This window comes from Oncorhynchus kisutch, linkage group LG10 (genome assembly GCF_002021735.2).
Source record: "Oncorhynchus kisutch isolate 150728-3 linkage group LG10, Okis_V2, whole genome shotgun sequence".
Classification (NCBI taxonomy): domain Eukaryota; kingdom Metazoa; phylum Chordata; class Actinopteri; order Salmoniformes; family Salmonidae; genus Oncorhynchus; species Oncorhynchus kisutch.
The window spans coordinates 39467373-39480273 of NC_034183.2; the positions used below are offsets into that span (position 1 = coordinate 39467373).

The 12901-nt window shown below is 45.3% G+C and overlaps 2 protein-coding genes across 7 annotated transcripts in view; one reads left to right on the forward strand and one right to left on the reverse strand.

Annotated features, from left to right (window-relative positions):
* The window catches only part of LOC109898129 (tyrosine-protein kinase JAK1-like), a 67898-nt gene extending 61135 nt beyond the window's left edge, over positions 1-6763 (forward strand). For 2 of the 4 annotated variants that reach the window (XM_031833658.1, XM_031833659.1), the window contains exon 24: positions 546-2215. In XM_031833658.1, coding sequence (XP_031689518.1) covers positions 546-653 — 108 coding nt within the window. In that variant the 3' untranslated portion in view covers positions 654-2215. Of the gene's footprint in view, positions 1-545 lie in introns of all 4 variants that reach the window. The other 2 variants (XM_031833656.1, XM_031833657.1) reach the window with 2 other exon arrangements.
* Positions 4797-12901, reverse strand: part of LOC109898133 (ribonucleoprotein PTB-binding 2-like) — a 75591-nt gene continuing 67486 nt past the window's right edge. Inside the window, exons 12-15 of one of the 3 annotated variants that reach the window (XM_020492949.2) lie at positions 12121-12225; positions 11460-11582; positions 10487-10699; positions 4797-7954 (exon numbers count right to left, since the gene is read on the reverse strand). In XM_020492949.2, coding sequence (XP_020348538.1) covers positions 7817-7954; positions 10487-10699; positions 11460-11582; positions 12121-12225 — 579 coding nt within the window. In that variant the 3' untranslated portion in view covers positions 4797-7816. The remainder of the gene's footprint in view (positions 7955-10486; positions 10700-11459; positions 11583-12120; positions 12226-12901) is intronic. The other 2 variants (XM_031833660.1, XM_020492950.2) reach the window with 2 other exon arrangements.

A 12901-nucleotide genomic window follows, 5' to 3' on the forward strand; every position in this document is an offset into this window, starting at 1 on the left:
CGTAACAAAATGTGGGGGGAAAATCTATGGGTCTGAATACTTTCCGAAGGCACTGTGGCTAACTACCGGCGTTTAGTCACCCCACCACTCACAATATACGCTCTCTTCTCAATATATCACTCAATTTACCATCCTCAAGAGAATTTATTTCAGTAATTCATGGAGCTAGAAAAGTGCTCTTTGTCAATAAAAACTGTAGTTATTTTTTCTTTACATTGTTATCGTAAGACTAAGGGCTGAAGCGTTACAGATTGTACAATTTACATTTTAAGTTCATTTTCTATTGAGCTGACATGTGTCACGTTTACTGTGAATGCAGTCTCCCCTAACGTTGGAACATTGTCTTTAAATTTCAATCACGCTGTAACGCTGAACTTCTGCGATACGGATTGAATAGAGCCCGAGAGGAATTCGGCAATACTAGAAATTGCATGACTAGAAATCTTTGTGTGTAATCTGACTGTGTGTGGGTGTTGAAAGTGTACGAGCTGATGTTAGAGTAGATGTTAGAGTAATAATGATTATTTTCTCTGTGTTTTTTGCAGGTGTATGAGCTGATGAGGAAGTGCTGGGAGAACACCCCCGCGATGAGGATCACTTTCAAGAGTCTCATTGACGAGTTCACCCGCATGCTCACCAACAGCAGCCTGTAAAACATGGCAGCCTTACCTATCACACAGACAATCTCAGGAGTAAAGAGTGAAAGGTCAAGGGTCACAGACCATGGTGACCTGGACTAAAAACCCACATGTATCGGAATCAGTGCTTCAAGACACTTTATTTCACACTGTCGCTGACTTCCACTATATTTTCACTTTTTGTTTTTTAAGATGCTCTACTATAGATCACATAATATATGGATGAATACATACATTGCGTATAGAATGAAACACATCCCAACACGTAGCTTTGACCCCTCACTGTATGTGACACTGACCCTAGTCACGTTGACAGATGAATGAGCCCACTAGCCAACCACTGAGCCGTCGGCTGATATTCCACCTGGGAGCTACCGCAGTGTGACCTTTCACCTTTTTATTAGAGCGCATCAGCTCCGCCTTTTTCATATTGCTACATGCAGTATGTACTCTGTGTGTGGACTTGTATCATAATCATTCAACCCAGAGGGAGAGGGGTCCTTAGTTGGACCTGTGTAAGATAGACCTTTTCTCTGTGAAGGATCATGGTATATGTGAGCTCCTTTGTGAGGGATTGCTGCGGCCACTGTGAAGATGACACTGTGAAAAAGCCAACCACATGTATTTAAGTGACCAGGATTCTGACATTCACACCCTGCCCCATCGGACCAGGGACTGCATGGATCCAAGCCACCTCTCTGGGAGTGGTGAAAGAGGAGTGGGATACAGGATACTGTAGCAGTGGGTTGGATTGCATTAGGGAGAATGGATGGGTGATGACAGTATCAGTCAAGCCCAGACAGCTGCACCTCCCCTTTTTAAGACTGAACCTGTTGCAGCTCCTCTTTAAACGCAGAACCCTGGATGGAATACTGTAGAACCACCTCGGAACTAGAACCAGCCGAATAACTTTCTCTCTGGTGTTTCTTTCATCATGCGATGTTCCACGTTCTGTTGTCAACGCTCGTGCACGTAACGCTTGTGGTGGGGTCAGCATGAAAGAAGAGTCTATAAACAATCTGATTTGAGACCAGTTAACAGGTAAAACCACAGAAATAGAATTTGGGGTACATGTTATACCTGTGAGGGGACACTTGAGGGCAGTATAGTGTTACATATTTTAATCCCAAACTTTTCTGTACTCTGCTCAGATTTCTAAACAGCTTAAGTATAGCCATAATGTGTATGTCAGATATTGCATGTCTTTTATTGAATTTTTTTATTTTTTTATTCTACAGAATGACAGATTGTGTGTGTGGGTGTGTGGATGGATGGACAGAAGGAAGGAGACAAAAGAGAAACATGCTGACTGCACCGGGCACGCGCATGTGTGTGTACCATCTGAACCAACTATATTAATTTAGGGACAGGTCGAAACACATGAACATTTAGCTAGTTAGCTTGCTGGGATATAAAAATTAGGTTGTTATTTTACTGAAATGCACAAGGTCCTTTTTTTCCCCTGGATCTTTGTAGAATTTTGACCCATTTTGAGTCACACAAAATCGTGTGTTCTCTACTCTGACAATTAATCCACAGATAAAATGGGACATTTTGTTTGTTTCTGGTAATCTGTCCTTCAGTCAGTCTTATTCTTCCTATTCATCTTCTGTGGACTTTATAATGGCGATTGGCAACCAACTTTAAGGTGCATTACCACCACCAACTGGACTGGAGTGTGAACCTCAGTTCAGCTTTCTCACCCATGTGGGTATACAGTGCATACGGACAGTATTCAGACCCCTTGACATTTTCCACATTTTGTTACGTTACAGCCTTATTCTAAAATGGATTCAATCGTTTTTTCCCATCAATCCACACACACTACCCCATAATGACAGACAACAAAAAAAAGTTTAGAAATTTTAGCAAAGTTATTAAAAATAAAAAGCTGTATTCACATTTACATAACTATTCAGACCCTTTCCTCAGTACTTTGTTGAAGCACCTTTGGCAGCTATTACAGCATTGAGTCTTGTTGGGTATGACGCTACAAGCTTGGCACACCTGTATTTGTGGAGTTTCTCCCATTCTTCTCTGCAGATCCTCTCAAGCTCTGTCAGGTTGGATGGGGAGCGTTGCTGCACAGCTATTTTCAAGTGTCTCTAGAGATGTTCGATGAGGTTCAAGTCCGGGCTCTGGCTGGGCCACTGAAGGACATTCAGAGACTTGTCCCGAAGCCACTCCTGTGTTGTCTTGGCTGCGTGCTTGCGGGCATTGTCCTGTTGGGATGACCGCTCCAGAGCAATGTTTCATCAAGACTTGACACTTGGCATTCAGGCCAAAGAGTTCAATCTTGGTTTCATCAAACAAGAGAATCTTGTTTCTCATGGTCTGAGAGTCTTTAGGTGGCTTTTGGCAAACTCCAAGCGGGCTATCATGTGCCTTTTACTGAGGAGTGGCTTCCATCTGGCCACTCTACCATAAAGGCCTGATTGGTGGAGTGCTGCAGAGATGGTTGTCCTTCTGGAATGTTTTCCCATCTCTACAGAGGAACTGGAGCTCCTTAAGAGTGACCATCAGGGTCTTGGTCACCTCCTTGACCAAGACCCTTCTCCCCCGATTGCTGTTTGGCCAGGCGGCCAGCTCTAAGAAGTATTGGTGGTTCCAAACTTCTTCCATTTATTAATGATGGAGGCCATTGTTTGGTACCCTTCCTCAGATCTGTGCCTTAACACAATCCTGTCTCTGAGCTCTATGGATAATTCCTTCAAGCTAATGGCTTGGTTTTTGCTCTGACATGCACTGTCAACTGTGGGACCTTATATAGACAGGTGTGTGCCTTTCCAAATCATGTCGAATTAATTGATTTTACCACAGGTGGAGTCCAAGTTGTAGAAACATCTCCAGGATGATCAATGGAAACAGGATGCACCTGAGCTCAATCTCAAGTCTCATGGCAAAGGGTCTGTATACTTATATTAATATAAGGTATGTTTTTTATGAATTTGCAAACATTTCTAAAAACTTGTTTTCACTTTGTCATTATAGGGTATTGTGTGTAGATTGATGAGGAAAAACATTTGATCCATTTTAGAATGAGGCTGTAACGTGACAACATTTTGAAAAAAGTAAAGGGGTCTGAATACTTTCAGAATGCACCGTATGCTTCTAAAACCAATGAGAAGATGGGAGAGGCGGGATTTTCAGCGTGTCATGCGTCAAATAGAACCAAGTTCTATTTTAGTTTCTGGCTATGCAGACACTTGTTGACTCGTGTGAGCAGTTTGGATGAAATGATCCTATTTATTTTGCAACGCTTGTGCACGTAACGCGAACTGTGTGGTCAGCATGAAAGAAGAGCCTATAAAAAGGTCTGATTAAAGACCAGTTAACAGGTAAAACCACAGAAATAGAAATTAGCGGAACATATATATTTCATGAAATGAATGTGACCCATCCAACATGGCCTACACCACTTCCAGTATCTTTACAGTATGCAGACACAAACAGTAGCACTTGTTACAATGGGAAAAGGTGGAAAATGTGATATTGATAAGAACGTTAAGATTTTTTTGCAAAAGGTAAAAAAAATATGTATATTGGGAAGAGGCATCCGATGTTTTCGGCAATATGTGTAAAGCAGATGCTTTACTTTGAAACAATCAACAGGTTATTGAAATAGGGGTGAGTTCTATCCATTATATTTCTATGGTTTTAAACTAGGGACAGACCATGTGTGCTCTCAGATAGGGAGCCAGTGAATGAGAGAGACATTTTTTATTTTTTCAGTCCATGTTTATTCCGGAATGTAAAAGACAATTCTTTTTGCCCATAAAGGAGAGAAAACAAATATATTTTTCAGAGGAATAAGACAATAAATAAATGCACAATATAAATGAATAAAATCCCCCCCCCCCCCCCAAAAAAAAAAATATGTTTGGTGTGTCAAATTCCTAAAGTCTGATACAATATTAACTAGAGTTTCTTCTAGATTAAAGCAGTAAATATGCATGCTAAATTTCAATTGCTTCTATAAATAAGTTATTCACAGTAAAGCAATATCAATGTAGTTGTGATATAAAATATTGCAAAATCTACAGTAGAGATTTTAGGTCAGAAAAAAATCCACATACTTTCAAAGAGAACCGTACAAAGCAAAAAGCACAGCCAATCTATGTCTACAGCTTTTTAAATGTTCTGTTCAGTCTTAAAATACTTCAGTATTGCAAAGCTTTGTGGTCACACACACAGTTCATATGGTTCAGTACCCTAGGTGCAGGCTCACCCAGTGTAGTACCAACACTTGCGTCACCGCTATGCACCGTGCCTACAGACAGGTCAACTAAACTGTTTCTCCTACAACACTGACTGAGTAGTTCAGGGGTAAAGAATCTTGTTTACAATCAATATAACGATACGCCTGGTTGGCAACATGCAGAGATAGGCACAACAGATATATATATATATATGGGAGACTCCATAACTGCAACCCCTGGTCAGGTCTCTAGTTCTAGCAAAGCTAAACGCACTCAAGACGAGAGATGCTCAGTTCTGGCCCTTGAGGCCAGTTACACTGCTGATGATTAATTTCCCCCCTCTTTTCAACTGGCACATCATACAGTGTATATGAAAGACTATAGGGAATACTTCCTAAAGGAGACAGACATGTCCTGCAGAGGTAACTGTGCTGTGATTATCAGCCCTATTATTAAAAATGGTAACAGGCCTGCCCTGAAGCCTACCGTAGGAGCCCTCAGCTCAATTCTGGACACACACACACACACACAGCCAACACCCATCAGCCAGAGACCGACCAGAGAGAAAGAGAGGAATTCAAATGGAACGACAGTGCCAATAAACGCTGGCTGTGCTCGCAGCAGGAGCTGTTTTTCCAGTCTCTGTCCCTCTCTTTCTCTCCCTCGCTGTTGTCTGTTCCCCTCATACCTGCCAAAAGAAGGTTATTAACACACACACACACACACACACACACACACACACAAAAAAGCATAGACTAGACTGAATAACTATAAAACCTATGGACCTGCTATAGGCAAAGGGGGAAATGTGCAGGTCAAAATCACTCTCACACATATCACACACAGAGCTCTGCATAGCACTGTGGCACACGCGGTAATTGCAGAGTGGGAGAGACTGCCGAGAAAAGCTAATACAATCACCAAAACACTATTAAGACAACAGACTGGCCTAAAGTGCCTGAATACGTGGCAGACAGACATGATTTACTGCCTGGGTCTGCCTTTTACAGCCACTGACAGAGAGACAGACTCCTATGGTCTCTCTCTCTCTCACACACACACATACACACACAAAGAAGCTACACACACACACACTTCTAAGCATTGCTTGGTGGGAGAGAGGAATCAGCTGGCTGGAAAAACCCAGTCCTACTGGGCAGTTCACACAGACACGCACGTGCACACACAGTGAAAATAAAAGTGTGGCTTTAAGCCAGTGTAACAGCATTGAAAGGGTTGAAATAATGTACAGTCACACACTAATATAATTTTGAGATGGTTCGCCCGTTGAGAGCATGATGATATATGACAGTACTAAAACACATCAAGTCACGTGACACAGGAGAACGCAGCCTCATCAAGTCAAGAGTGGAGGATGAAAACAGACAAGATTAGAGAGTAGGTAGCATATAACGAGAGAAAAGGACAGGAAGAAAGGTGAAAAGAGATAAATCAAGAGACGGGCAGATTTGATTTATTATAGCAGAGAGGTAACGCCTTCGTGTTGGCATTGTGATATTTGTTGGTGCAGTAGTTGTCGTTATTGCCTGGGTCTCAGGCTGAATACCTGTGCCAACACTTAGCCCTCATCCATGCCCTTTCCTGGGGCCTTCATACCCCTTGCACCCCCTCTGTCAGATCACCAGGGTTGGGTTCAGGGCCTTTTCACTTGCACTGTACCACATGAGTCTTAAGGGGATGAATTGAAATTAGATTCATTGCTTGATGAAAATTGCTGATTTATTATTACATACTTCTGGCTTTTAAATTCCTGAATTGACCGACTCAAAATAGAATTGACTCCAACCCTGGAGTCCACAACATCTCTGAGATAATTCAACATGGCTACTCTCCTGAATCTTTCTGTTTTGGGAATTCATTTCTAATGGCAGCTTATTAAGCGGTATTAAAGTGTCGGTTGGTTTATTTGTCTCTCCAGAGTCCTTCCCGTTCCTGAAAAGTCCACCGCATTTAAAACATAAAAACAGTGGGTAAAGAAGAGAAGAACCTGGGAAAACCTGGGAGTCCTCCTCCTTATTGCGTTTAGCGACTGAGCCACTGTTCCATGGCCCCTACAGAAAACAACAGGAAGGTTTCAAACTTGTAGCTATCACAAACACAGGACCATATGAAGGCCTAGTAAGTGTCCATCTACAACCAAGTTATAATACATAACTATATGGGCACAAAGAAGTGTCCACTCGGTGACTATTCTAATGGCTATAAGATACCACGTTTAGGTGTCCATTCATTTGCTAGTAGACCAGCCCAGCCTTTGTAAGTGTCCATTAGCATCGGCCTGCTACGTTAGGGTTAGTGTCCATTGTTAAAGGTTAAGAGCAGTGATTGGATGTTCTCCTTCCTGTGTCTCTTGAGTTTCCAGGGTAGACCCGCCGCCTTGTACCCTGGGAATGGCTGATCACTCCTACGCTTACAGCACGGCACAAAAAAAACGCACACGCGCGCGCGCACACACACACACACACACACACGCGCCAAGTCAAGGTCTCCGCGAAGAGAGATAAAAAGAGACACTGAGGCAGTCAGAAAAAGAGAAAGACACCGAGGAAGAGAAAAACACGTCAGTTACAGCAAGGCATCAAAGCAACTCTGTGTGCAACGTTGTACAGTTTCCCCCATTTGAAGAAAGGGTACACAGAGAGATAAAAACAGAGAGAGAGAGAGAAACCCGACTACACAGTGACTGGCCTTCAACAAGGCAGACTGACTGATTGGCCATAAAATACAAAAGCAGCTCATATATACAATACAAACCATGTACAGATTATTAGTCAATAAACATTTACACATCAACTGAGAAGAGAGTAATAGTTCAGAATTAAGGCTTGAAAAAGGACAAAAGCGACATAACGGTGTGTGTGTTTACCAAAGTCGTACAACACTAAACCCGAGACTGTGTGTATGTACTGTAGGGGTTAGGAGTTAGGGTGCAGGGAGGGGGGGAGTCATAGGTCATCTCTAGATCCTCTTCTTCTTGAAGTAGTCAGCGTACTGCCCCCCTAGCCCCTGGGAGTGCTGCCCCACATACACGCCCTCTGATGTCATATTCTGCACCGCCAAGTGAGGGTACTCCCGCTTCTGCCCCCGAGCCTGATTCTGAGAGACAGCGAGAGAGAGAGAGAGCGAGGGAGGAAACAGAGAGAGAGAGAGAGAGGAAACGGAGAGAGAGAGAGAGCGAGGAAACAGAGAGAGAGAGAGAGGAAACAGAGAGAGAGAGAGAGAGGAAACAGAGAGAGAGAGAGAGAGGAAACAGAGAGAGAGAGAGAGAGGAAACAGAGAGAGAGAGAGAGAGAGAGCGAGCGAGCGAGGAAACACAGAGAGAGAGAGCGAGGAAACGGAGAGAGAGAGAGAGAGAGAGAGAGAGAGCGAGGAAACAGAGAGAGAGAGAGAGCGAGGGAGGGAGGGAGGAAATGGAGAGAGAGAGAGAGCGAGGGAGGAAATGGAGAGAGAGAGAGAAGACGATATAAGATTGAAGGGTGGAGAGAGACAAAGTAAACACGACTACTTACTGTAAGATCCAGACCCCTCGCTAAACCTTCTCCATATACCGTCCCAACCCCAGACCTGACTGCATGTACATATACCGCCCCAACCCCAGACCTGACTGCATGTACATATACCGTCCCAACCCCAGACCTGACTGCATGTACATATACCGTCCCAACCCCAGACCTGACTGCATGTACATATACTGTCTCAACCCCAGACCTGACTGCATGTACATATACCGTCCCAACCCCAGACCTGCCTGCATGTACATATACTGTCCCAACCCCAGACCTGACTGCATGTACATATACCGTCCCAACCCCAGACCTGACTGCATGTACATATACCGTCCCAACCCCAGACCTGACTGCATGTACATATACTGTCCCATCTACTTCAGTCCACTGAGCACAGTATATGGTTGAGACAGATGACACCCAGACATCGGGTATGTGTCCCATTTCTGGTCTGATCTCACTACCTGGGTCCCCATTGTTTGCATCTTCGCTGGTAGTGAGAGGGGAAGAGGAGGGAAGAGACTGGAGGAGGTGGTGGAGAGTGTGTCCGTACAAAATAGAGTATTATTATGTCAGTATTTTAAGAGACAGAGTTCAGCTCAAGTGTCTGGGTAAATCCTCCCATCTGCTCAGCTCAGCTTGTCTCCTAATGTCCTTCTCCCCCTCTCTCACACTTCACACGCTCAGGAAGTGGGGCTGGCGCCTCGCACTCATACTACAAGTACAGCCTGCAAAGAAATTGCCTCTAGGAACATTTAATACACTATATATATACAAAAGTATCTGGACAACCCTTCATATTAGTGGAGGTGGCTATTTCAGCCACACCCATTGCTGACAGGCGTATAAAATCTAGCACACAGCAATGCAATCTCCATAGACAAACAATGGCAGGAGAATGGCCTTACTGAAGAGCTCAGTGACTTTCAGCGTGGCACCTGTCATAGGATGCCACCTTTCCAACAAGTCAGTTCATACATTTTTGCCCTGCTAGAGCTGCCCCAGTCAACTGTAAGTGCTGTTATTGTGAAGTGGAAACTTCTAGGAGCAAGTGGTAGGCCACACAAGCTCATAGAATGGGTCAGCCGAGTACTGAAGAGCGTAGCATGCAAAAATCGTCTCTCCTCAGTTGCAACACTCACTACCCAGTTCCAAACTGCCTCTGGAAGCAACGTCAGCACAAGAACTGTTCGTCAGGAGCTTTATGAAATGGGTTTCCATGGCCGAGCAGTCGCACACAAGCCTAAGATCACCATGCACAATGCCAAGCGCCGGCTAGAGTGGTGTAAAGCTCGCCGCCATTGGACTCTGGAGCAGTGGAAACACATTCTCTGGAGTGATGAATCACACTTATTGGACGAATCTGGGTTTAGCAGATGCCAGGAGAACGCTACCTGCCCAAATGCATAGTGCCAACTGTTTGGTGGAGGAGGAATAATGGTTTGGGTTTGTTTTTCATGGTTCGGGCTAGGCCCCTTAGTTCCAGTAAAGGGAAATCTTAATGCTACAGCATCCAATGACATTTTGTTTCAGCATGACAATGCCCCTGTGCACAAAACGAGGTCCATACAGAAATGGTTTGTCGAGATCGATGTGGAAGAACTTGACTGGCCTACACAGAGCCCTGACCTCAACCCCATCGAACACATTTGGGATGAATTGGAATGCAGACTATGACTGTGAGCCAGGACTAATCGCCCAACCTCACTAATGCTCATTGGACTAAGGCTGAATGGAAGCAAGTCCCCGCAGCAATGTTCCAACATCTAGTGGAAAGCCTTCCCAGAATAGTGGAGGCTGTTATAGCAGCAAAGGGGAGACCAACATAGTAATGCCCATGATTTTGGAATGAATGAAACACAAATGTTAAAAGCCTGTTATGTTAAACGGAGTGCCCTTTAACATAGACCACATAGACATTTCTATAAATCGGATTTTTTTTATATGAATAAAGACCTGCTAAAGAGCCCGAATTCTGCATTTTGACATGTCCCTTTGCGCAACAAAACAGTTGCACTGATTCTCCCACTTTCATACTGGAGTCTGGCCATAATGAGTAGTGCACTGTCTGTCTCTAACAAACAAACAAAATCTGGAATAAAATCACCATCATGCGACTTACATAGTAATACTGGTTCCATTCGCTGGCCGCTTGGGCGTGGGCACTCTGAGTGTGTGTGACAGGGCTGGGTGGGAGTGTGTGTGTGGAGGGAGGTGGCACGGTCATGAAGCCTGGCATCATAGGGATGGAGCTGTAGGCTGGCAGCACCGACTGTGCACCACTGTTACTGACCGCATGTAGAGACACACCCAGCGGCTTACACACGTCAGCCTCCTGGGGGGGGGGGGGGGGAGCGAGAGAGAGAGAGAGAACACACACATAGTTACTGACCGCACAGAGAAACCCACACAGGGGCTTATTCGCATCCGCCTCCTGTCATTTCACACACAGATACAGCAACACTCTTTGACACCTCCTGTGACGCGACACCTACTCTGGTGTGGAAGGACAGCCTCTCCCAGCAGGATATCCATGTCCTGGGTTAGGGTAGGGGAGTGTCATCATCTCCAAATAAACACACCAGCATCTAAAGAGCACAGGCCTTCCACACCAGTGGCTCACTGACATACTACTCGGATGAATTACACCCCACGAGGGGTAAGAAGGGGGCAGGGAGGGGGGATAGGATGGAGCAGCTAAGGTGGGCAAGGTGGGCAAGTGGAGGTCACTACAGTTAACCAGAGAGAGACGTGGCAAGGATGGGATACAGTGTGAGCTGGGTTATTAGACGTAGCAGGGATGGGACAGTGTTAGGTGTAACCTGGGACATGTGGTCCAAGCTACAGGCTAAGTGCTGATGGTAATGTATATTACATCAAGGCTATACTACATCTAGAGAAGGAAGGGGTGTGTAATGACGTGCCCTTGCGCATAGAGAGGCTAGACTGGGGTTATACACCGTCTGGGACATTGGATTGGAGGTGTCGACTAGGGGAGGGTTTGGGGGTAGGAGTGTCGAAGGCTCGGCATGGGATTGTGTGCTCTGAAGGACAACGACACTGTACTAACAGTGACATAGTGCACAGTAGTTTACCTTGGTGGGTTCTCTGTTCTGGTAAGCCTGGGGAGGTGGCTGGGTCACGGGAGGCTGAGAATAGTACTGACTGACAGCCTGCATGTAGGAGCTGTAATCCCCATAGGACGGTGCCGCCGCCTGCTGCTTGGACACAACACAGATAATGTTACACACACACACACACAGGCTTTTAAGACACACACACAGGCTTTTAAGACACACACACAGGCTTTTAAGACACACACACACACACACACAGGCTTTTAAGACACACACACACACACACACAGGCTTTTAAGACACACACACAGGCTTTTAAGACACACACACACACACTTTTAAAGACACCAAGGAGACAGAGGAGGAAGGTGATAGTTTTTCCTGAAGGGTAACGTTTCGTATTTGATGACATTAGGAGGGACGTGTGACTATGTGTGCCAGAGATGGTGTCTTCACGCCGACGTCTTCACAGTTTGATCCCACACCGTTATGTCATGACTGCGAGGGGCCAGCCACGGTGTGTGTGCTTGTATAAAACTGCACTACTCCCCCCCACCTTGCTTTACAGTATACAGTGTACTGCCCTTCATGTTGCTTCGGTCAACGTACCCGTTTGTTATGATTCTGTCCCAAAATCAGTGAACACATAATGGAGTATCTGAGCAGAGAGTCAATGCACCTGTGTGTGCTCCTTGGTGTAGTCCACAGGTTGGCTCTCCTGGGGGGCGGTGCTGTAGCTCTGGGCTTGTGCTTGGTAGTGCTGGTACCACTGCTGAATGGCCTCCTACGACACAATCACAACAACATTACATTATTACACACACACAGTAATAGTATGGTAGCTGTAGTTGTGTAGTGTGCTGCATGTTGTTTTGGTAACATTGGATTACTCATTTCCATTAAAGCATGTTTGGATTTGATTTGAGTAGAGGGTGAGAGAGGAGAGAGGAGAGAGGAGAGAGGAGAGAGAGAGAGAGAGAGAGAGAGGAGAGCGAGAGAGAGGAGAGAGAGGAGAGCGAGAGGAGAGCGAGAGGAGAGCGAGAGAGAGAGAGGAGAGCGAGAGAGAGAGAGCGAGAGAGAGAGGAGAGCGAGAGAGGAGAGCGAGAGAGCGAGAGAGAGAGGAGAGCGAGAGAGAGAGAGGAGAGCGAGAGAGAGAGAGAGGAGAGAGAGAGAGGAGAGCGAGAGGAGAGAGAGAGAGAGAGGAGAGCGAGAGTGAGGAGAGCGAGAGGAGAGCGAGAGGAGAGGGAGAAGAGAAAGAGACATCTCTATATGGTGTTGCAGTGCGAGGGAGTAGAGCACCAGATGGAACAGAATATACACAACTATTCAGTCTCTCTCTCCATCTCTCACTCTCTGTTTCTCTCTCTCCACCTCTTTTTTATTCTTCCTTTCTCTCTAGATAATTCTCATCTCTCATCTTTTTACCTCCCTCTCCACCACAACCCCCCCCCCCCCCCCTC